This window comes from Zonotrichia leucophrys, chromosome 5 (assembly GCF_028769735.1).
Source record: "Zonotrichia leucophrys gambelii isolate GWCS_2022_RI chromosome 5, RI_Zleu_2.0, whole genome shotgun sequence".
NCBI lineage: Eukaryota > Metazoa > Chordata > Aves > Passeriformes > Passerellidae > Zonotrichia > Zonotrichia leucophrys.
The window spans coordinates 18,232,468-18,257,118 of record NC_088175.1 but is presented as its reverse complement, the minus strand read 5'-3'; the positions used below and the strand labels follow the sequence as shown (position 1 = coordinate 18,257,118).

Here is a 24,651-nt window from a genome sequence, read left to right as displayed (position 1 = left end):
TGGTATTCCAGCAGGTCAAGAACAACACACAAGGTAATTGTCAGCCAGCAAGCCCAAAATCAGCCCCGAACAATGGAAAAGATGACACACAGGTCAATTATCTGAGAACTAAACAAAAGGAATACAAACTGATGTCGAGTCAAGGAGGTCTGTGAAGAACCACTCTTGTCAAAGGAGTCCATTTTCATAATTTGATAGAATTAGACACATGCACACCAACCATCTGAGAGCCTATGCTATTTCCATAAAAAAATAAACAGGCAGTACGATGTCAATCAGGCACATGCAAAATTAATAACAAACTGGCTGTGAAACAGAACACAAGAAGTAGTTGTCACTGGGGAGGGAATTAGATGGGTTCCAGGGTGATCAGTATGAGGCCTGGCATGATTCAAGAATTTCATCTGGAAATAAATATTTTTATTTCTAAATAAACATACAATCCACATTGATAATGTGTGCTGCTGACACAAAAATTTGCAATGTGGTGTATTGCGATGAGAACAGAGCAATCACACAGAGCAGTTTGGATCTCTGTGGAGGGTAAATACATCCAAGCAACATGGGATTTTAATAGAGCCAAATGCAGGATTACACTTCTAGGAAGAAGGAATGCAGGCAGCAGCTGCAGATAGTTGGAGATGATCCTGGAAAACAGCAATTCAGAGAAGATTTCAGGGCTAATGACAAGCAATTAAATATGAACTGTCAGTTCAATGCTCTGACATTAGGACATTGAAACACTGCAGGAACAGGGAGGTATTTTTGCCTCCCTACACGTCCTCATCACAGGAGGGTGTATACATGCTATAATATCACCCTAGCTGTGATGTAAAATATGTCATATCTTCTAAGAGATGTCAAAAATATGGAGAGAATACAGGAAAAAACCTGATGGAAATAATTGGGGGACTAGTGAAAATGCCTTTCTGTAAGAAACATAAAGTATTCAATCTCTTCAATTTAGGATAAAGAAGAGGTGTTCTCATTAGAGGGTACAGGTTTATCCACAGGAACAAAATACCAAGTGTAAAGAGCTGACAACATCTGCAAACTGAAGCCAATTGATTCCTTACTAGAAAGCAGGCCTACGTACAGCAGTATAGATCTCTTCCTTCTGCAAAAACCTCAGTGGTGGATTCCCAAACTCCCAATACATCCCTTCAGCAGAGGAGAGTGTGCTGACAAAAATATTTCTTGTCTTGCTAAAATCAAGATTTAAACTGAGATGAGGACAGTAAATAGCACTTGTTTTTCAACAATCAGCAAGGCTAGCCAGAATAATTAAAGAGAAGTGAACCTTATTTCAGTTCTGCCTCAGTCCCTTTCAGAAGCTCCCCTGAGATTCTGCAGAGTACCACCTACCCCAGATGGCCAGGGCAGCCAGGCATGGCTGCCCACACATTTCTGAGCTACTAATTCAGCCCTGCAGCCAGAAAAGGAATTTCTGATGTACTGCTTTGTCACCTGGTGTGCTACTGCTAGTTTTGTTAGTGACAAAGGAAAAGCCATATGGAACTCTAGGGAGGCTAGGGAGGAGCTACCAGATCTTGGAAGCTCAGGTACATTTGTTCTCTGATTTCCAGTAAGAGATCCCAAGCACAGTCCTATGGGTGAACATGGCTGGGATTCCAAGGTCTTTTCCTGCAGAGATGGAAGCACCCTGAGGAAAAGAAGTGCATTGCCCCAAACACAGTGACTGTTCTAGTGCCGGCCCTGGCATCTGAAGAGTCACTGGGTGAAGGTGACAGGTAGCATAACAGAGGAAAATATCAGCTCTTCTGCCTGAAAACCCTCACATCACATCTACCCTTGAGAAAAGGGAGCATGCTGTGTGCAAGTAGCAGAGCTTGGCTGGGCTCTACGCACTGCCTGCCTGAAGGAACTTCACCCTTTGTCTTTAGGAACATCTCTTGTCATTCCCAGGATTACCAAATTTTGTAACAAAACCCACAAAACCCCATAACAACAACATGTGAAGGGTTTTAAATAAAATAATCATTAGCATTTCAGTTCCAAAGAAAGAGGGATTACATGACCTTACTACAAGGGGCAGTGCCAACTTCACAAAGGAAAAACAGAGTAGGAACATTATGGTTTGCAACACTTGAGGAAAAGTCATCCTACTGAGATCTCATTGGCAAAGCATTCCAGTGTGAGTTGAAGCAGGGAGGAGGTGTGTGGGGGGGTCAGATTTGCTTTGAATTAATTTGTTTATTTGGTTCTATTCTAGGCAGATGAGCTCTGGGATTTGTGGACTGAGTTGAGTAATACCATTCAAGCCTGGACTACAGAAGTCAATGGCGAAAGGCATCCTTCCATCTCAATTTGTCATGCTGAGCAGCTGGCTCATGGTCAGGGAAAACAAAACAGAGTTTTTCCCTCCCAACCTTCAACAGTCCATGCTGGGCAGACAGGGACTGGCTTGCTTGAAGCGTCTCAGGAAATACACCTGAGCTCACCCAGCAGTACAGATCTGACCAGAAGCCATTAGCAATCCCTATCCACTTCATGGATCCTAATAAACATAGGGCCAGAGCTTGGCCAGTTCCCAGGGATCTGCACTGCCACAGGTTCTCTCAGTGGTGTGACTGTCCTAGGGGGAAGGGTGAGGATGGGAAACAGATGGGGTAGCTCCAAATCAGCAGTGTGGAGCTTGTGTTACCATGCTTCATGCCTTCACCTGCTTGAGAAGAGGCAATGAACAGGCAGAGGAGTTTGACATTTCAAGCACTATGTTCCAGTCACTAAAAGTCCCAGGGCCTCATATTCATTCAGTCTTACAGCCTCCCCCAACATGGTATCACTCACTCCCACTCCTTCAGCCAGGCACGTGGCCAGCACACATCTCTGCAAAGAGGCAGTGGTCTCTTCTTTTACAGACAACTGCCTGCTCTTCTTCCATCAGAGCTGCTGACAACTTTCTCTGTGTCAGGGACAGCCTGTAGGGCAAAATCAGCATGCAGACTCCGAGGACCCCTCTCCTTCTGGGCTGTCCTGTAGCACCCACCTCTGGAACTCACGGTGGCAGTGATCCAGGACAGAACATGGGGCAAGGAGGGAAGGCAGAGGGAGCAGAGTTCTCCTTCCAGGAGCATGGGTGTGAGCACTCCTGCTGATTTCTACCAGCTGAAAGGTCCAGCTGAGAGACCTCAGTCAACTTCCCATGGAAACACCTATAGGTATTGGGTGTTTATCAAAATTAAGAGATTTGGGATGGGAGGGAGCTGTGCAGACAGATTGACCCACATCTGCAACAGTTCAAAACTATCCAACAAGCACTTTTAGCTGCCCTATCCTGAGATGCAGATCAATGGCCTGGATCCTCTGTAAGCCTGAGGACACATGGTAGAAGTCAAGAGAACTAAGGGAGGTCTGGTCCCCTACATTCTTGTGCTACATATCCCTGCAGGACCCAAATAACACTTGTATTTAATTCAGCAAGCGATCCCACAAATCACCACAGCATTTTTATTTTCAATGAATTTTGGTACCACTTGCACCCTGCTCTATATTTACTTCAGTCTTAGCAGGGTAGAGAAGGTACAAAAATATTGTATGCTCTGGATATCATGGCTCTGCTGCCAGTCCCAGATGAACCTACAAGGTGCCCTTTCTCTGAACAGAGCAGGTGAGTGATTTCCTGTCACTCCACTGAGGGCTGAGCTGGCAGACTCCCAGAAACTGCACAGATGGATAGGAGGACTTCTGTTTTCTGAATCAACAACAGGGTTTTTTTAAAGCCTGCAATTTCAAGATTAGATACACAGAGTCACAATAACCAAGTCTAAATCACTGAGACTGAGGTATCTGGAAAACAATATTATTTTCCTAACCCACTGTATATAGAAACTATTTGCAAATCTCTGATCACTCCTGGTGATCACGATTCTCTGGGTAAGCAAAAGCCAGAGGGAGTACAGGTGGGCAAACTGTTCTCTTAGTGACTTAACACCAGGAATCCTCCTTGGAGCTGGAGGCAAAGGTGGCAAACTCTTCAAAGCACTTCCCTCTCCCCAGCAGCAACACCTCAGTCTTTCCTGGATTTAGCTTCTATCGGCTGCTCTTCATCCAGCTGTTGACTTTGGCCAGAGTGCTAGTGAGCTGGGAAACGGTGGGGCTTTTTTCTATTTGTGTAAAAGAAATGCAGAGCCAAGTACCACAAGAGTATTACTGGTTTTTCATCCAGCCTGCCTCACCCTCTCCCCAGCCAAAGCTTGACAGACCACAGCAGGGTGGATGGCTTGAGGCACTGTGGAGAGAGTGAGTCCTGGGCAGTGTGGTCAGCAGGGAGGGGCACTAACCCCAGACAAGGAAAGGACAGAAGAGATGAGGATTGGAAATTTACTCTTCCAGCTGGAAACAAATCTTCTGATGTTCATGCTGAAGATCAGGGAAAGATGACAGAGACTATTGAGACCTAAGGAGCAATTCTCAGAAGGGCAACAATAGCACTAGCCAAAACAAATCTGAAAATAAGCAGCTCCCAGAGAAGAAAATATCTTCCCAGGGTCCAGAAAACCCCATCTCAGGGCCCAACAAGCTCCATCTCTCCAAATATAACCAGCTTGTTGCTTGGGATGCAGTTGCTGCCTCCAGGTACCCAGAAAGAAGACGTGCTGCCCGTGGGCTGGGAGCAGAGTCCATGGTCAGTGCACCCCAGCTACTCCAGACTGCAGCCTGCATGTGCATCTCCACATGAGTGGGCTCAGCCAGGACAGGGACTGAGTCATGCTCAACCCCTGATAACCTGCCAGGGCAACAGGCAGGTTCTCCCCTGCATTTTAAATGCTGAACAATATACTTGGTGTCTGTCTTGTCCATCTGCCTGTCCCTCTGGCAAGATGCCCTCCCTGCTTGGGGCCACAGGGACCAAAATCAGTGATTCACTTCCCCCTTTGTAATGCTCAGCAGTTGCTGATTTTCCACTAAAGCATAACAGAAGAATGGGCAGCCTTAACACCAGCATCTGTGTCTATGGGGGAAAGAGAAGCAGCCAGCCTTGGAAAGCAGTAAATCGACTGCAAACCAGAAACTTCCCCTTTCTTGGATTCCAAATAGGTTCCTCAGCAGGCAGAAAGGATTCAGGGCTCAGGCACAGGAGAGGCATTGTTTAGAGAGCACTCCAGTTTATTATCAATTAGCTCACAAACGTGACAAGGAAGGCAGCTCTCTTAAGACTCTGGGAGGAGGGGGAAAACCACACCATACAAGGTACCTGACTTCACCCACATTAGGTCCATAAATCCTGGCTCAGTTTATTATCTCCAGGGGCAGCAGAAATACCACTGAAACCTGCCTGCTGTCCCTCCTGCTAGTGTCTTCAGCCCTGGTACCTACCACTGAAATGAGGAGTCCCTGAAGTCTGAAGCCCGTGCTCCCCAGCATTTGATGGAAGGCAAGGGAAGTTCTTCTGCACAGGAGAAGCGGTTGCCAGCTTCCACAGGAAAAAGACCTTCCTGGGAGAGCCGAGCAGAATCTATGTACCATGAAGGCCACAAGAATGACTGCTTGGTGCCTTTGGGCCAGGTCCACAGACATCTGCAGCCAGATGCCATGCAAAACAGGACACGAGACACTGGCACCTGGACCATCGCAGGGACATCAAGGTGCAAGTCATTCAAATCTTTCTTCCCCTCCAAGACCTCTAGAGCTGCTGTTGGCAGAGTGTCACTGATGACATCCTTTGTGTGGGAGGGCACAAACAGCACTCACAAAGCGGGGCTGCAGGGCCAGGAACATGTGTCAGGCTCCCTGATGCACATTACACTCTGTCACTGGCACATGCCAAGAGTCATGTCAATCCAGCACCCAGGTGCCAGCCCTATCCTTTACCACAGTGATGAAGAGGCTCTCATAGAGCCCACATGGCTCTTATTTTGGGCTCTCACCTGTGCCATGTTGCAGGGGTAACTCCAGCTGCCTGCTCCACTTCACATATGTGCCAGTGGCTGGCCAAGATTTCTCTGAATCTCTCGCTACAAACTGTAGCAGCAGATGTGCAAGTCCATGGGGCACCAGAGTCACCAGCTGTCTGCTTCATGCCACCAAGCTCAGACTCCACCACCACCACCTTGGCATCTTCCTTCTTCTGGCCCCCAAAGCAGTGCCAGTGCTGCAGAGCCATCCTAGCTGGCTCCCAGCCTGCCATGTACTGTGTGAGAACAGAGAGACAGAGGGCTGTGAACTCTAATTTTATCTGTTCAGGAGTTGCCAGACACCACATATGTAACTGAACCCCTCTAAGCCCACAGACAACTAACAAGTCCTTTTTAACCAGTCTCTTGGGATCCAATTTTCTCCTTAGCCAAAGTGGCTGCTCACATGCCTCCACACAGCTCTCTGCTGACATTAAATGCCCTTCCTTTTCCACATGTGCCACACATGCCACCTGCCACTCTGTTGAATGCTCTTCTTTGCTCTCATGTATTAGGCAGTGAGCAACTGACTCCCTGGAAGAAGTCCAACTCTCCAAGCATGGGAACAGCACCTGCCTGGCCCAGCGAGGCTGCAGAAACATGCCCTGCTCAAGGACATGGCATCAGGTGGTCACCAGGAGCTGCAGACTGTGCATCCATCAGGCCTTAGTGCTGATCCATTAAACGGCCAGAATAATGATTTCCAAATGCCAAATGTGATAAAGAGCTGTCTGCAATCTGCTTGTCTCCAGAGCTGAAGTGCAGGCCAAAGCCAAAAATAAAAATGCAGCCTGCAACTGCTCTGAGCTCCAAGTGGAGCCAACAGAGGAACCATGCCAGGTTACTTGATTGCAAATGCCACATTTGGGCCATATCTTGAACACTCCATAGACTAAAACTGGGATTCAGTGGTGAGGGAGACCAGGCAAGGAACCACTTCTCTGTCAGAACTGCCCAGGATGGCCTGTGGTGCTCAGCTGCACACTCCTTTGGGCTGGAACAGTGACAAAACTGCCTCAGTTGGCTCCCCTGCTGCATGGAGGGGCTGGTGCTGAGCAGCACAATCAACAGGCACAGCACTGCTGCCAAATGCAGTCACACAGGCAGTCTCACACCTTAGTGATTAGAGACACATGCAGAAGCATCCTAACAGCTGCCATCACACGCAGGTCTCCATCAGTGCCACCATCTCACTGCAGCCATCATGCCATGGCCGCAGCCTGGGCTCCACCACAAACCCCGGCACAAACTGCGGCACAGCCAGAGCTGGGCTGTCAGTCAGCAATGGGCTGTCAGTCACACAGTGGGCTGTCAGTCACACAGTGGGCTGTCAGTCACACAATGAGCTGTCAGTCACACAGTGGGCTGTCAGTCACACAGTGGGCTGTCAGTCAGCAATGGGCTGTCAGTCACACAGTGGGCTGTCAGTCACACAATGAGCTGTCAGTCACAGAGTGGGCTGTCAGTCACACAATGAGCTGTCAGTCACACACTGTGACCACCCCACTGAGGTTCAACCCCCCACCAACCACAGCAGTGCCTCCTCTGCCCCTCTCCTGCTCCCCACACTCCCCAGTACAGGGTCCTACCGGGCAGGGCAGGATCTGTGCTTAGGGCAGCGGCATGCAAGAGGAGAGGACAACACATCAACCTGTGCTTGTACACACAGAGCACGGATCTCCATCTCAAAGGGCCCTGTGTTTCCACAAGATACAACAGCTGCAAGCTGAGGGCCTGGCGGCCATCTAATGAAACCTGCTGCAGAGGCATCAGGCAGAGAAAAGCTCAACACTGGCTGCAGGGAGGTCACTCATCTCCCCCATAACACAGTGACAAAACAAGAACATTTGAGTTTCATTTCCATCTTGTTGACTAGCAACACCCACCCCCTTCACTAGGCTGCCAGCTTCAAAGCCCTGAGAAAACACTTTAGCCTATTCATCCTCGCACCCACATGCACCCCTGGGAGTGGGGGGAGCCAGCTGTCTGCCCACTGCTCTACACAGGACACAGAGAGGGCTGGAAATGCCCCTCTCATCCCAGGCATGTGAGGGGGGTGAGGAGTTTGTGGATGAACACACACACACAGCGTGAGAGCAACAACATGAAGAAATGTGTGTAGTGCTCTCATCTGAAGAAGTGAAGGCTTTTCATCTACAGCAGGTGGTCTCCCACTCATCCTGGGAACACTGTAGATCTAAGACATATTTTAAGATAAAATCATGGTTAAACACCCAGCAGGATGTCCTGGCCTTTGGATCTATTACCTCAGTGTTGTTAGGTCTTCTCACATTGCTCCATCCCCAGCCACACACAGGATTCCTGCACCTGCAGCACTCAATCCATGAGAGCTGAGCTGGGATGTAACCTTTGCTATCCACTCTTGAAGTCCCATTCCAGCTGAGGATCAGGGAATGAGCATCCCAGTGATTTTTAGTCTGTACTGTTCTGCACCAGCTCCATCCCTCCACGTGCTCACTAGCCAAATGCCTAGTGGGTGTCTGGGAAGCAGGAACACTCCTGGCCACGTCAGCATGTGCCTGATGGCAAAGCCAGTGACTTCAGGAGTACCATGACCATCAGTCTGCTCTAGACCTCTCTCACAGAGCCCTCAGCACCCACACCAACGACTACAAGGGAGGAACAGGTTTCCCAGACTCCTCATTGAGAAGGGATATGGAGCCCTGCACCTGCTTTGGCAGTGCCTGGACTCCAGTTCTGCAACAACAAAGCTCCAAAGTCATGGAGAAGGCAAAGTTCCAGTGTCATTATCAACCTGTTATTACATCCCTGGAATAGTTTGGCACATTGCTTTTTAGAAAGCCATACCATTGAAATATTATCATGGCCACCCTGCCAAGGCCACAGGCAACCTAATACACTCTGCCCCATCCTGATAGCCTCAGCCTCCAAGTATGTTCCTCATCCTCCAAGGCCAACACTTGGCTCAGTTTTGCAGATGTGGGTCTGTTAACCATTCCACTCAGCTCCCTCCCTCCCTCTGAATTCTTTCCAATTTGTCAAGATCTTTTCTGGCAATAAAGAATACCTTGACTCAGAGCAGGAGCCCAGGGTGTACAGGGAAAAAAACTCATCTGACTTGGGTCCTAAGCACCGTCAGTCTCTGGTATGCACCACATGAATTACCCTCCATTGACTAATTTGCTTTTCACTTCTACCCTGAAAAATCCTAGCCTTTGCTTCCAGATTTCTTCCTTGCATAGAGGATATTTTTCCTTCAGCAGCAATAGATAGATAAGATTTTTCCAGCCTGAATGTCTTCTTAATTCCTGTCTAGATATTTAGTTTCTGCCTAAATGAGAGCTTTCACACAGGTGGAAAAAAATGAGGTGGTGTGGAGAGCAAGGTACCAATCCCACCAAGCACCAAGCACTCAGGGCAGCATTTCTCAGGATGCTTCTGAAGAAAGGAAAAGAGAACAAGTAAATTTTATATGAAGACTTTTAGATCTTCATTTCAGCCACTTCTTGTATCAAATCAACTTCAATTAATCCCTTGTTTCCTGCTAGCACCAGTGATTTATGTGAAACATTCTCAACTAAAGAGAGCAGCTTTGATTTTAGTGAAGTACCAGTTTAAACCAAAAAAGGCAACACACAGTCAGGTATGAGAAACTGCAGCAATCCACAGGCACAAGGGAGCTGAAAGCAAGATAGATGGCAATCCAAATTCAGGCATTAGGAAAACTCTTCCCAGCATTTGATCATGTGGCCTTAGAGCTCTTCTAACAACTTTCTTTTTTATACAACTGCTATATAAATTGTATTGTCATAAATGTCCTAAATGATATATGTATAGTATATAAAATAGGCTATAAACTGGATTTTCTGTACTACCTTACCTACCACATGTACAATGTATTTGCCCTGCACCCTGCTCTCTTGCATGGAGTCTCAGATTGAGCTGACAGTAGCAGCACTCTCAGTTAGAAGGAAAAGTGCATTTGAACTGCCTAAAGGCTGCATTAAGCTACAGGAATGGCTCCCAAGGAGGTGCAGAAAAACCAGGTCTAATGTAAAGACCATATTTGGAGTTTTGAAAAGGGGCCTGAAAGCCAGCTATTCTCCTGCTGCTCTGAAGGGTATGCAACCCCCCAGAAAGTAAATATATAAAACATATAAACCAGAAGGGTGCTGACAACTTTAAAACACTAGAAAATAAAGCAACTGAATCTGGTGCCAGATTAGAGAAGGTATATCATGTAATTTAAAAATAGGAGGGGTTTTTTAATATAAGAAAAATGGCATTTACACTCCTCTTGAGTAGCTTGAGTTTTTCCTTTGGGCTTCTCATCCAGCTTGCCAAGGACTTTTGACTATGTCAAAGCAGGAAAGGGGCCTAGATCTGGAGCTTATGGAGATCCCATTGTCCTGAGTGACATATTTTCCTTTTCACATATTCTCACCCGGAGTGGCACTGGCTTTTTAGTTCCAATTTTTTAACAATGTCTCAGATATCTACTCAAAGTTGGCTTTGGATCAAGGAATGTAAATGTTTGGCTACCTTGTAAAAACCATACTGCCAAAGGGAAGCACCTTAGAAAGCTGCAGTTAGGGCTTATCTGCACTGAGAAAATATGCCATTCAAGTGACAAGCACAGACACTGTAGTGGCACAAGGCTGGCACCGGTGTTCTACCCCGGGAATTCAACATTGTGTACTATGGATCTCCTGGGCTGGTCCCATACCAAATGAAGTGGGAAAGCTGCCACAGTCTATGCCACAGGAATGCACTTAAACAGGGTGATGCTTCTCATCAAGGTCTGGCTTTTTTTTTCTCTGATATTTGGATATTAATAAATTGCAACAATCATAAATGTGGACTGAGTGACAATCATAAGTGAGCAGAAGAGCAAAGATGTATTCAACAAGTATGTAGCTAGTACAGACCTCCTGCTAGTGCTAGACATATGGTGGATAAACAGTCCTGGACACTCGTCAGCAACCCAAGTAAGGCAGCAAGCAAGTTCCCCTTTTTCTCATGAATGTGGAAAGTTCAAAGCTGGCAAGACAGGAGGCTCCAGATCCTGCTTTAACAATTAAGACAAATCTGTCTCTGTTTGGAGCAGCATCTTTAAAAAGCAAGTGACCTTGCAGTGAACTTTTTGTTCTATCTGCTAGTCCTCAATGACAACAAGCTCATCAAGCTGATTTTGCCAAGCTGCAGTTCTCAATGTCGTGGTTTAAGTGGTGACCCCAGGGCAGACAGCTTTGTATCCATCCATGGGCTCCACTCCCCTTTGCAAAGGATCATGCTTGACATTTGACTACCACCAGGGCAGGATTTTCAAATGAAAGAGAACAATTTTCAAATGGGGGGAAATACACTTTCTCCATCCAGCAACCTCTGCCACCCACCCAAGATCCTCCCATCTGTTTGCTCCCTGCTGTTCTAATCCTTTGCTTCCAGGAGAGAGAACAGAGATTTTGGCAGAGCCTGCCTGCTGGCATGAGGTTCCCAGTGTTCCCAGGCCAGGAGCGCTTGCCACAGCTCCTCAAGGGCTGCATACAGCACTTCCTCTCATCAGGAAGGGAGGAGGTGTCTCCTCCAGGGTGCTGCAGAGAGTCTGGGATCAGAAATCAGTGGGCCAGGCATGTTGCAACTCAGCCTTCTTCCTTTTCCACCCTGAAAACACCAGGCAACTCCCAACAACTGCCTTGCCTAAACAGAACCCTCTCAGAGCAGGAAGCTCCCTGCCCTCAAGAGCTTAGCTGCATTAAGCTGTCTGCACAGTGTCTCAGCACCTGACCCCATAGCTATGTCCTTTTCCCTTGCCTGCATCACTGGGGGAATGCTTTGCAGGTCCCAGACATCTCTGCTTCTCTTCCCAGTCAAATGCCCATCACCCAGCACACACTTCCCATCCAGGCAGCACAGCTCCCTTGCATACATGCTGGCTACAGATTTATATATCCCTGGCAGAAGGGACCTTCTCAGGGGGCAGCAACAGGACCCTCCACACACACTGCCAGAGTCAAAGGCATCTGGTCAGCCATCCTGAGGGTAAGGGGCAAGGGAACAAACCCTTTCCACTCCCTGCTAAATAAACATGAATTCTGCTGATACTTCAGCCTTAGGAAAACAAAGCTGTTTCCATTTAGCTCAGCTTCTGGGCTGAGGTGCAACTCCACCCGCACAATCATCCATCAGGGCTTTGCTTCTCCAGGCAGAGATTCAGGCTGAGATCAAGAAGAGGGAGGGTTTGCAGCTAGTCCATGCTGGGAGGGCCTCTAACACCCCCAGGATTTTGCTCTCCAGAGCACTTGCTGTTCCACCCAGCACAGAAAGGGGCCCTCTCAGCTTCTGCAGCAGCTAACAAGTCTCCACAGGCTCTCTTGGACACCTGACTCCAAATCTGCACTGAGCCACAGACTGCTGAAGGGACTTGGGAAGTGGTACTCACTGCTTAGCCTATATTTCCAGGGATGACAGCTGGAGCATCACCAGCTCTGGTGTCAGCAAAGTAGACTCAGAGCTGCCTTTCTCCTAGCCTTGTCCTTCCCTGGGCAAGGGTTGAGCTCAAGTAAGACTGAATACATCTTCTTCTTCTTTAGTCCCAGGAGGAAGAGAGAATCCACACCATAGAGGCCAGCCCAGGATGGAGTGGTTCTTACCCAGTACCTCTCCAGACAGAAACACTGAGGGCTACAAGTAACTCTGCAGCACTGATGCCTGTGCTCAGCACAACATTCAAGCTGACCTTCAATCCACATTTTTCCAAGACTGCCAGCACACCCAGAAAAGGATCTATGACAGCTACAGTGGGAATGCCCACAGGTCCGTTCACTAGCCCTCACATCTGGCAGGTGAAAATGCCAACCAAGCAGTACAACCAGTGGCGTATGACTGGTACAGCCCTGCTGCTCAAGGAGCTGCCGCTTCGCACCAAGGGTGAGGAGGTACCTGAGGGTAGAGGACTGACAGTAACACCTCTGCTGTCCCAGCTGTGCTTCCTGGGCTCTCCTGGCAGGGAAGCCACAGAAGGCTACTGTGGTTCTGCAGCAGAACCAGAAGCATGTGCATACCAGAAGCAGAACCATGAAAACAGGCAGCTGTCTGGTCATGCTCTTCACCAACACTTTATGGGCTCCTACAGACTCCCAAAAATTTCCTACCTCCAGACCAAGTTAGTCCCCACAATGAAGGAGCAGTCATGGTAAGCAGCAAGTCCAACTAGATGAGGACAAGAAATAATTTTAAAGCAGTCCCATCACTCAGGTAAGGGGGGATTATTTTGGTCCAGGCAGTTCCTAACTAATTCAGCTGGCTGCTCTCTTAACTTTCTCTCTGAAGACTCACTTCAAAACACATTGAAACCAATAGCAACCCAATTACTTCTCTAGGTCTCTGTGGTGGATTCATGGGTTTTTTTGCATGTTTATAGGGAATCTAATATAGTACTGTTCTACTGTATAGCTTCAGAGCTTCTGATAGTTAGCTCTGTACAAACAAACACAAATAAAGGCAATATAGATGCAAATAAAAAAAAGAGAATGCAAATTCACTCGTGTGAGGATTTATTTCCTATCTTGAAATAGCAAGACAAGGCTAAGATGTCTATAAGCTCCTACTCTTGTGGAACTCCTGCTTGTAAGCAATGCAAATGTACAGGGAGGCTGGGGACTGGGTATTTGTCCTGGAACTCAGAGTCTTCTCACAACACTGACCTAGAATCACCAGTGTTCTCTATCCACAGAACCATTCAAGAACTTCTTCTACCTCTTCCTTATTGACAAATCAGACAAGAAAGCCAGCTCCTGTGAAATCATGCCAGGCTGACTAGAAAAAATCAGTGTCCACCAGCACAACTCGCCCTATCCTGGAGCAGACCGTGGACCTGATAACCCAAGCTGTTCCTCTCACACTTGACAGTGAACTGAACTCCACTGAATGCAGCTCTGAGTTTGCAGTGCCTAAAACCCAATCCTCATACCTGCAAACATGAACAACCACTACCTAGCTCTTTTAAGACAAACTTCTTGCTTTTGCTGCTACAAAACTGTATGAAGAGAGCTTCATGCAAAAGCACAGAATGTACTTCAGTGGAAAGAGATGATGTTGTCACTGCAAGTTCAGACGAGTCTAAGAGTGTGGTTTCATGATACAAATAACCAACCTAGAGAAGTGACTTCCCCACCCCTCCTTTCCTCCCCTTCACTGCTAGACTTGCAGTTCTGTCCAATTCTTTTGGTCTCGTGATCTTCCAATAAGCCAATTCAGTCCACTGAAGTGGCAGAAAATGTCTTTGATTTTGCTGTGTTCATTTTTTTGTTGGTTTACTGAACTGAGCCAACTCACCCAGAGACCAGGTGGGGACCAACAAGTGAAGCAATGGGAGGGCATGGCCAAGACCATGCCTTTGGCTGCAGATGCTCACTCTTACAGTAGGCTCTGCAGCTAGCTCAGAAGTTGGCATGCTGAAAGGGACACGCAAAAACTTTTGGGAAACTACTCTTCTAACAGCAACAAGGCTTTTAAGTTATGCAGTACCACACCATGTTTTAAGTTCCACAGACCACAGAAAAAATCCAAGTGACTGAGTTGTACAGAAGAGCACCCAGGGGCTGAAGAGAGGCATTTCAATGCAGACCAGTGGCAGGGTGCAGGCAGCCCTCCACCTGCCTGCAGAGCAGGGCTGGCAAACATTGCCTGGGCAGCACAGCACTCAGAGGGGGGAGACAACTCCCTCTTGGAGAGACACACAGCAGCCTCAGTGAATCCTTCAGGATTCTCCAGAAGGCAGTCAATGGTGGACATGTCCTGGTGTCCTACCTGTGGCCATTGCAAAGGACAACAGTCAAATTCTCTTGTTGAAGGCATGGGATGAAGGTGACATCCTATGGCCTTCATGGACAGAGAAGGAGGAACAGCAGAGCACAGTCCTTAATGGAGTCCTGTTTCCTTGGGATAGTGCCAGAGGATTTAAGGTACGTCGGGCAGCTGGGCATTCAGCAATCCCAGCTCAGTGATCACTAGCTGCTATGTCTGACTGACTGGGCAAGAATGCTCTGCCAGTGCCGGCACAGCGCTCTGTCCTCTGTGCGGAGCCTGAGGTCATGTTCCCTACAGGGAAAGCCTTCAACAGGTGCTGTATCTCCAAGGACACTGCTCTCCCTCCCCTGCAGCCCCTCCTCACAGAGTGGTAGCACAGAGGGGTAGGAGGAGGTCATCACCACAGGGAAACTCATCAGCAATGCCCAGGGTTACAGGCACGTGAGGGGGCTGTGTGCTCACGTGGGCAGCAAGCCTCTCTTAGAGCAGCAATGGCAGGGGCTTGGTCACCTCTCCCTGCCAGCATCACCTCTGCCTTTGCTCAGTTGGTTTCTATCAGATAGTCTTCCATTTGGACACAAGATAAGTCAGCTTCAGTGAACTACTCGGTGCCAGTAAAATCTTAGCCAGTCATTTGAGCCTCTCCAAAACTGTTGACAGCCAAGGGTCTAGAACTGTCTCCAGCCCGTGCATTGCCTCTGTTTCAAAAGAGACAGAAAGGCAGTAGCTACTGTAGGGGCAATGGGCATGTTGGAAACAACCTGCTGGAAAATAGAAAAGCAAAGGCCAAATTGCCCTCTCCTCAGGCAGCTCAAAGTGATGTTGACAGAGAAAGCCAAAAGTTCAGAGAAGTTGAAGGAAAAATTGAAATTACATCCCAGTTAAACACCTGTAATTTGCTGCAATGTCTTCCTGGTTGTGACAGAGGAGCTCCTCCTGGAAGCCATGAGAAAATTCTCTGCTTTAGTGGCTACCAACAAAACCAGTCTTTCTGGCCCAGCAATTGACTGAACGGCTCCAAGAAACACAGGGGCCTTTAGGGGTGATGAAGTCTAACAGTTTGCTCCCACATTCATGGACTCTTATAGAGAAGTGGAGATGGTCTAAAAAAACCCAAACAAGTAATATGTGTGGGTTATTGTAGCAGGCACTACTCTCAATGCTCCATCCCCAAAAAGCTGCTGGCACAGTAGCAGTGCCTATTAGGGAAAGACACCTCTCCCATCTTCACTGCCTCATTCAGTAAAAACAGCTCCAGCTCCAGCAGGGTGTCACAAAACACAACGTTTTGTGAAGCAGTGGTAGCTCAGGTACAGGAGCATCTCAGCACTGATCTGAGGCACGTGCACTGAAGCCCTAGGTCCTTCCTCTCAGAAAAGACCAGACGATGCCACAGTTGTCAATCTGAGCTTAACACACTCTTCACACTCCTCCCTGCACGGACCTCTGAGCTCCAGCAGCTCCACCTTTGCTTCTGTACCCAATATGCAGGCATCTGCCTGAGCGCCAAAATGATCCAAACCAAAGCAAAATTACTCAGAAATACAGAACAAATGGTTCAATAATTGCTAGAGTCTGCCAGGAGACATCTGTGAGTGTCATTGTTTTGCTAATACCAGCACTTACAGGTGTTCTCTTCTGTTGGTACTACCTGGATATATTGCTCTGAACATATCCTCTTGGGAAAGAGATTTACCTACCACTCGTCTGTCCACCCTGCTGCTACCATGAAGGCTATTCACCAGCAGGACAAGGGCAAACTGATGACCTTCACAGTTCTCCTCCCTCATGGGATCATCATTAGCCCATCACATTCCTGTGTAGCCAGGGGACTGTGACAAAGTGCTGGAAACAAACTGAGTCCCTTGGAGGGACAGCAGGACCTGACCCCCTTATGTCAGCTAATACAGCCTATGGAGGAGTGCTCATCGAGAGCCAGGTTGCCTGGTCTCATGAAGCAGAGGCCGTGGCCCAGCTGACCAAGGTGTTATCTGCCTGAGGGATGGGCACAGCATGATGCCAGGACTCAGTTTGACTTACACAGCTGGGACGTGCCGTGGGATGGGCGCCTGAGCCCTGTGCGGGGAGGCATCCCGCCCCACTGTGCCGGTCCTCCTCCGGAGGGAGCCTGCGGCGGGCTGGAAGGCAGCGGCACCAGGCGGGTGGTACTCCTGCTCAGGAACAACTTCTTCACAGCGGGAGCCCTGGAAGCCTGAGCGACAGGTACAGACCTGGGGGCGACTGCAGGAGCCCTTGTTCTGGCACGGCGGGTCGCAGACAGCTGAGGAGACACAGAAAGGCAGTTAGTGGACACGGGACTTGAGCCCCATGGTGGTGACACGCAGCTGGGGCAGCACAACTGGGACAGTCCCATCTCATCTCTACAGGCAGGTGACCCTCACAGCTTTGGTGTTACAATGCTGTCGGCCCCAAGGTCACCTCTATTCTCCACACTGGTCTCTGCAGAGCTCTTCTCCAGCACGGCTCATTTCAGAAAGTTCAGAAATGAGCAGCATGGCCTGCAGAGAGCACATGGCTGCCAGCATTGCCCAGAGTGCTCTGGGCAGGAATAGGTCCTAATTCACAAAGCAAGGGATTGCATGTTACCTTTAGTCAGTTTTGGGGTCTGATTTGCACAGTGCCCCCGGCCTGTCCCCTTCAGTGCTTTCCAGCTTTCCTTCCACGGCTGATTTTGGAGTCACTCAAATTCCTCCACTGCTACGGGGACTTACAGTTCATTAACCTTATGCCTAAATCAACCTCTGAGCCTGTGTGTTCCTAATTACAGCACATCAGCTTCAGTTTGCGCCCCGGGAGGAAAGTGCTATTAATTATACACAGGACCCTAACACTTCCCAAGTCAACAGATGCCAAATTGGGTTTATGACCCAGGCAGTGGCAGCCAGGAATCCACAGATTGCTCCAGTAGGACTGGGCTCATTGTTCTGTGCAAGGGTAATTGAAAAGGCACTGGAAAACAGTGTTGTCCTTCAGAGAAAGAAGGTGCCAGCTGGTCAAAGGGTAATAAAACCGTGTTGGACAACACAAGGTGGACACCAACATCCAGCCACATGGAAACCCTGTGAATGGGTTTCAACCCATGAAGCCACTGCTTCTGCTGAAATCCCCTCTCCCAGGACTGCCCTAGGGAGACTGCAGGGGCATCTCACCACCTTTACACACAGCTGCAGGGCTTTCAAGAGCACGTCCCTCCCCTTCTGGCTGTGCTCTCCACTCCTGTGAGATACAAGCATGCCTGTGGGAAACACTGCTTCTGGACAACAAACATACAGACAGCTCGTTCCTCGTGTGCCATCCACACATCATCCTGCTGTCATCAAGTGAGAGAAGTCCTTATGCAGACACTTGCATTCTTTTCACTGCAGCATAGCCCCCACAACCCTTCCCTCATCCCAAAACTAGACTGCTATCAACTTTTCCTAACTAGATCAACGATATGCTCACTGGAATGCTTCACGTGACATTTATTACCATGTTAACACTCAGGAAGAGAGGGAGATCTCAAGGAAAAGGAGACCCCAAGTCACGTAAGGCTGTATAGGTTAAAGCCAGAGGTTTTGATGAAATCTCCCAGTAAAATAAATCAGCCAACACTGCAGTCCCTGGAACAGGGACAAGGTCCTAGTCAGGCAGGAATTAAGCGTCTCTGGGAAGTCTGGCACTCCAGAAGTTGATGTAATTTATAATACAAAACTCAGCTGTGATTTAAATAGGCTGCCAGTCCCTACTGTTATCTCCCAATAAATGCCTGTTTTTTAACAAAGGCCACCAGCCCAGGAAGCCTGCCATTGAAAACAACCACTTCACATGCTGAAATACTGCAGAGCCACGATGCTGGGACCTGGAACCACAGCAGTTCTCACAACCTCTCCCACCAACAGAGTCACCTTCGACTGTACCCTTCAGCAGGAAAGTGCTGATAAGTGACCAGGCACTCTAAAAAGCCCCTAAGGCAGTTTACATAGAGAAGAGGAAGGAGGGAATGAGATTAGTCTTCTGGTCTCTTCAAGAAGGATGAATGGGGAGCTGCCCTAGCTGAAATATTTTAGCTCTAGGATTAATCCCCTTCCTAGTTGCCTTTACAGACTCGGGGGAAACTTGAAAGAGCTTTAAAATTTGCTGGTTTCCACTCAGTTCAGCTATGCAATACAAAGAGAGCAGATCAGTCAGTGGCAGCACTGCCAGTGACAAGTGCATGAAATCACCAGTCAGGCCCCCCAAACCATAACATTAGCTGAAGAAACAAGATGGTTAAAATACACATATATATTTGAAATATTTCTCTTTGCTTTCTGTTTTCTGACCTCGGGGTTACTTTGAGGTGTTGCTCCCCAGCTCGGGGTACTATAAACAGTTTCTGTTAGGATGACAGGCACTCATTTCTTCTCACTGGAGTCTCATGCAATCACCTCTTCCAGGAGCTGGGGATTAGGGGAAACAAAAATAGCCATCCCAAAACTCTTAATAAAAGAATAAGATTTGGAACACTGCTGAAGTATCACTAACAGAAAATTTAGTTTGTTCAAGAACATCTAGCAGTGCCCTCACGGGTCAAGTCTAGTCTTTAGTGCATGATGTAAGTCCTCCCAGCAAGGTCACACAGCAGGGATGACTATGGCACAACTCTGACCACCCAGCCAGGCCTGTCAGAGGGGAATGCCACCAAGTCCAGCCCAGCTTTGCTTTGCAGGCACACCTGGCCCAGGGTTGAGCAATGACATGCAAGGGAACATTCAATTACTGAGTCCCTGAAGCTCTGCTCATGCTCTTCATCTAGGAGAGTGATGTAGATCTTCACTGCAAGCAGCTCCAGTGCAGTTCCACTTAAAATGCAGGGGAACCTGTCCATCAGCTAAGGCCTCCATAGGAAAACTGAGAAGGTGCTGAAGGACTTGTACCACTGGGGTTATTCAGTCCACTTTCTCATGAAAAAGTTCTAACTTAGAACTTCTCAGTTCTAACTTATGGCTCTGACTGTGGGAGCACTCCCAGAAGGGATGGACAGTTTACCACAAGTGAGCGATCCACAGGGAGGTGGATCAACAGCAATGCAAGAATAACAGAGAGGAAACAGAACTTCAGTGAAGAACAGCCAGGGTTCAAAAAACCTTATAGCCACTGTTCAGAAGAAAGACAAATGAAGAGGCATGTGAATGTCATTTTGCAGATGTGGAAAAGCCCCAGGGATGCTAATGGGACTGTCTGAAGTCACGCTGTGAGGCCACAGCAGAGCCAGAGACTCAGCCTGGAATCCCTGCACCTTTATTCACCATCTTAACTGCAAGACCATCTGTATAAGATTGGAAAGTGCATTAGTTTATTAAGTCCTTCCTGACACACTGGTTAAAAATGTTTCTTTTAAATTTTAAAATATTCCAGTCAGGAAAAAAGCTCATGCTGCATTCCCAGCCCAGGTTACTATCTCTGGAAGCAGCAAAGAACTATCATGAGTAATGCTGATGAAAGTGGAGGCTGATAAACTAACATGGGGAGGCTGAGCATGATGAGCTGATAGGCAGCAGCTAAATTACTGACAAGTGTACGCTGCAGCCACTGCAGCCCCGAAAATGTGGGCAGTGCAAGGGGGCATCTGGCTACTTGTGTACACAGGTTTCTTCTCCACCAAACTAAGAACATAATGTTCAGAGTCTCACTCCAGAACAAAGTTAAGCAGGCAGGAGGTTGAACCCTTCATGCCTACATTCAGATGCAGCTCACTATCCCTAAAGGCCCCTTCTGTGAGAGGACTCTGGAGCCTCACGGTGCACGGTCCCTGTATGCAGCTCAATGGCACAACCTGGCAGCCTGGGGGCAGAGGTCACAGGGATCTCTGCAAACAGCCAAGGTCTTCCTCCTAAACTCCCTTAGCTCATTTCCACCTTCCCAGGAGATGTTGTTGCTCCAGGGAAAGATATTTCTTTTTTTATCTTCCCAGTCACAGACTGTCTGAAAATTCCACAAGTCCTCACTGCAACTTTGGTCCTCAAATCTGAAACATACTGAGAGACACTATTCTAAGGCTGGAGTTAAGTCATATGCAGGGATATTGAAAGAATAAAGTGCCTACAAAAGCATGGGCGAAGGAAGAAACCACCACCTTTGGTAGGTGAGAGGAAGTAGATTATGGCAACAATTTGACATGTTCTCTGTCCTGTACCTCAAGGCTCATATTCTTGAAAACCAAGTATCTGTCCAATGCCTGAATACTAATTCTTTCATGTTTCATCACTCTTAAGAGGGTCTCTCTGGCTGCATTTCTACCCCACTGACTTCCTTGATATGCCACATATCAAAGACCATGGGAACAGACATTAAACAGCATTACAGTGCAGAAACTTAATGGGGATGGGCTGTCCAGCTTGCCTTGGCAGCTTTAAAAACAGCTGTATGTCTCCAGCAGCTTGAGTTCCAGCAGAAAAGCTCAGGGAAGGAGGTAGCTGGGAATTAAATTATGTTTACACATCACCAGTCTCCACCGAAGTCCCGGCTGAGCTTTACCGTCCCCGGTCAGGGGGACACTGTCAGGCCTGATCATGTTGACACTGTCCTTTTAATGAATCCTTGGGAACAAGGGCTCAGCACCTGAGCAATCACCAGGCAGCCCGCGTGGCTGCAAGCCCAGATCCACTGCTCCTACCAAAATCCCTAATGAGAGAAAGATGCTGCCATGGCTGGCCCGCGCTGTGTTTACAGACACTGTCTGGCAGCACAGCACGCTCTCTACCGTTTGGCTTCTGCCGGAGGGGGGAGAGGGAGAAGGGAGGTGAGTCAGCCCTTGGCCCCCTGCTCCCAAACAGGATCGCGAATGCAGTCACCCCAGCACGGCCAGAGCGCCGTGAGATCCCGCGGCAAACAAAGCTGAGCCTGCTTCCCTGCCTCACATCTGGGCAGCTGCTGCTGCCGCCCCAGCAGAGGCAGATGCTGTCGCTGTTGTGGGCCGGGCGTTCCCCCCGGCCGTGCTCCAGCCCCCAGAGCTGACAGAGCCACAGGCAGCCCCGCACCTCCCTGGCACCAGGCAGGTGCACGGGGCCAGCAGGGCCTCCAAAGGCCATGGATGGGCTGCTGGGACAGCCCTGCTGTTCAGGGACAGGGGCCACACAGGGGCTGCTCAGAGCTGAGGAGCTACTGAGGATGGAGGTGGCAGCTCACTTGTCTCTGGTGGGCAGTGCACTGGTGCCTACCCAAACATCTTCTCTCCAGGGCTGTGTCAGGCAGCCCACAGTGACCACAGCCCACAGGGCCATACCAGCACTGCCTGGGTGAGCAGAGCACTTCATGCTTCCTCTGTGGGTAGGCAGGAGGGTCCTGGCCAGGCAGTTTGCACTGCAGGAGCGCCCTGTGCCTCACTGCCATCTTAGGCACCCCATGCTCCAGCCCCACCCATCCCAGCCCTTGTGCCAAATCCATTAATTGTTTTGTTAATAGCACTCAGATCTAATTTGCAGCCCTGATTCACCACTCAGCATCAGCAGCGCTCACCCACATGAGCACAGCCCCAGTGTGCTTGTTCCCAGCTGCTGGGACTCTCACAGACCCGTCTTTGCTCCAAGCAGGACAGGTGAGAGCCCAAGGCTCAAAACTCACACACAAACTGGCCACTGCAATGCTCTGCCCCAACAAGATCCTGCCATGGATAGACACTACTAACAATAATGAAATAAAACCATAATTATTCTACTCCAACTTTGCTGTCAGACAGGAAGAGCTGACCTACAGCCTGGCAGTCCCACAGCAAGGCTTTGGCACTGCCTCCACAGACCCCAGGATTTATCTCCTGCCCTGGCACAGTGCATGGGCAGTGTGTGGGGTCACAGAAGTATTCAAGCACTTTTTAGAGGTGCATTCTGAGACTTGCACTGGCTGAGACTCTCATACTCACGTTTGATGCAGCGGTTTGTGCCTGGAGCTGTGGTCCATCCTGGGCAACACTGTCTGCCACAGACATTTGGCCTAAGCAGAGAGACAAAGCAGTGTGGTTAGGAGAGGGGGAAGCTGAGGTCTTGCTGCAGCCATCACCTCTGAGTCACCCACAAAATTATTTCCTGCAGGATCTGATATTTCCTTCCAGATGGACCAGCAGCTGAGATCAAAACCAATGGGACAAGGGCTGAGTTGTTTAAGTGTTTGGAAAATAAACCCCCAAGGACTTGAATGCTGCAGTGTGAGCGATCCCTGAGAGAGGAGCTCCCTTTTGCACTGGCATTATGCTGGATTCCTGGCACAGCACTCAGAGGAACCATTTTCCTCCTGAGAGCAATTGGAGGCCAGCAGCCAGAGATCATTAAAGATCTCATGGTTCTCCATGGTATTGGGGTGTAAATTGGGCCCAATTTCAACTTTGGTCACAGTATCTTGCCCCTGCCAGTGTCCTGAGCTGCTCCAGCCGAGAACAACACTCCATTCTCCACCTGACTGCTGCTGCCTGCTGCTGCTCACTGCCCAGCCCTGCCCTGGCGCGGGTGGCACGTCGGAAGCCACACTCTGGGATGCTCCCCAGCTTGCTCTCCCTTTGCAAGCACCCCAGTCCTGCCTTTGTGATCTGTCTCTAGTGCAATGGCTCAGGGCTCTGAGGACTCTCTGGTGCTATGAAATTTGTGTCTACCTGATGTGCACAGAGCTACACTAATTCCAAGATGCTGAAATCATATCCATGACTGTTGAATCCAGGATTTAGCTGCAGTTACTTTTTGACTGCCCTTACATAAGTGACATCATCCCCACCTCTCCTTTCTTGTCTCTTTTCAGGTAGGGATGACTGATAGAACTATCACAGACAGTGGTGGGCATCTTAGGGGTGCTCTGCAATGCCCAAGCAGGTAGCTAATGCTGCTTCCTCTGGTCACATCATATTTAAGTGTCTATAATGAGAAGGAATAACAAGTTTCAGGGTGCTCTCCAAGAGTATTAATCATCATGGAGAGAAGATTTTAGAAATAGGTAACCTTTGCATGTCAAGGTAGATGAGAAAGAACAGTTGTCAAAAGCTAGAAACTTAGAAATAGCCAGAAAGCTCTGGAAATCCTCTGGAAAAGAAGTGGAAAGTATGGTTTATTTCTAATGCTGGACAAGGCAGTCAGAGCTGCTGACAGAATTTACAGGAACCACAGAAACATGCACATTTGTCTTCTGGGCTGACTTTAACATGAACACAGCAGGGTCAAAGGAAGATCCTGCTCTAAACTGGCATCCTCCTGACTCCTGCATCCACATGGCCTGAGATGGGACTCCAGAAGTGCCAGGGCTCGAGCTGTGGGGCTCTCTTTAGGAGAGCCAAGGACAGTGGGTGGCAGGTATGCCAAGGATTGTTCTGGTGTACACAGATGAAGCTGCCTGCAGAGCTACAATTGCTACATGTGGGAAAGGGAAGTGGTCTGAGAAGACATGTCATTTAAAAGTGTTACCTAGTCCTTCAGGATCCATGTTTTATTAACCTGAGCAGATTTTTATAGGGAGAAAGCATTTAAATTCCCTTGGTGCAACTTCCTGCAAGCAGAACAAGCCAATAGTAATTTTTCTAGTACTCACTCATATCTGCTCTGGCTGGGCAAAACCACCAATTTCCAGCATTTTGTCTGTCAACTCAAAGAGATGTATGAGTCTCTTCCTTAGGACACCTCAGAATGCATCCATTAAAAAAAAACAAACCTTCCTTTATTTACTGCATAAGAGCTCACAAGGCCTTAAACACTTTAAAGATGTCCTGATCAGTAAAAAGAGAAAACTATTGAGCTGAAGCAGGTCTTTGGATAATTAAGGTCCTGAGAGGGACTCTGCTCCAAGCAGCAACATAATCAGCTTTGCTTAGACGGTCACAGCTCCCATTCTTCCTTTGGCACAGGTGAAACACATCTCATAAGTCATATTCAGTCTCTTCAGTGAGCAAAGCCCTTGCCCTTTCCCACCTCAACTTATCCAGAAA

General features: G+C 48.5%; 1 protein-coding gene across 3 annotated transcripts in view; it reads right to left on the bottom strand.

Moving 5' to 3' along the window:
* Positions 1-24,651, bottom strand: part of LTBP2 (latent transforming growth factor beta binding protein 2) — a 70,651-nt gene that overhangs the window by 39,379 nt on the left and 6,621 nt on the right. For all 3 annotated transcript variants that reach the window (XM_064713549.1, XM_064713550.1, XM_064713551.1), the window contains exons 2-3: positions 22,612-22,682; positions 16,752-16,992 (exon numbers count right to left, since the gene is read on the bottom strand). In XM_064713549.1, coding sequence (XP_064569619.1) covers positions 16,752-16,992; positions 22,612-22,682 — 312 coding nt within the window. The remainder of the gene's footprint in view (positions 1-16,751; positions 16,993-22,611; positions 22,683-24,651) is intronic.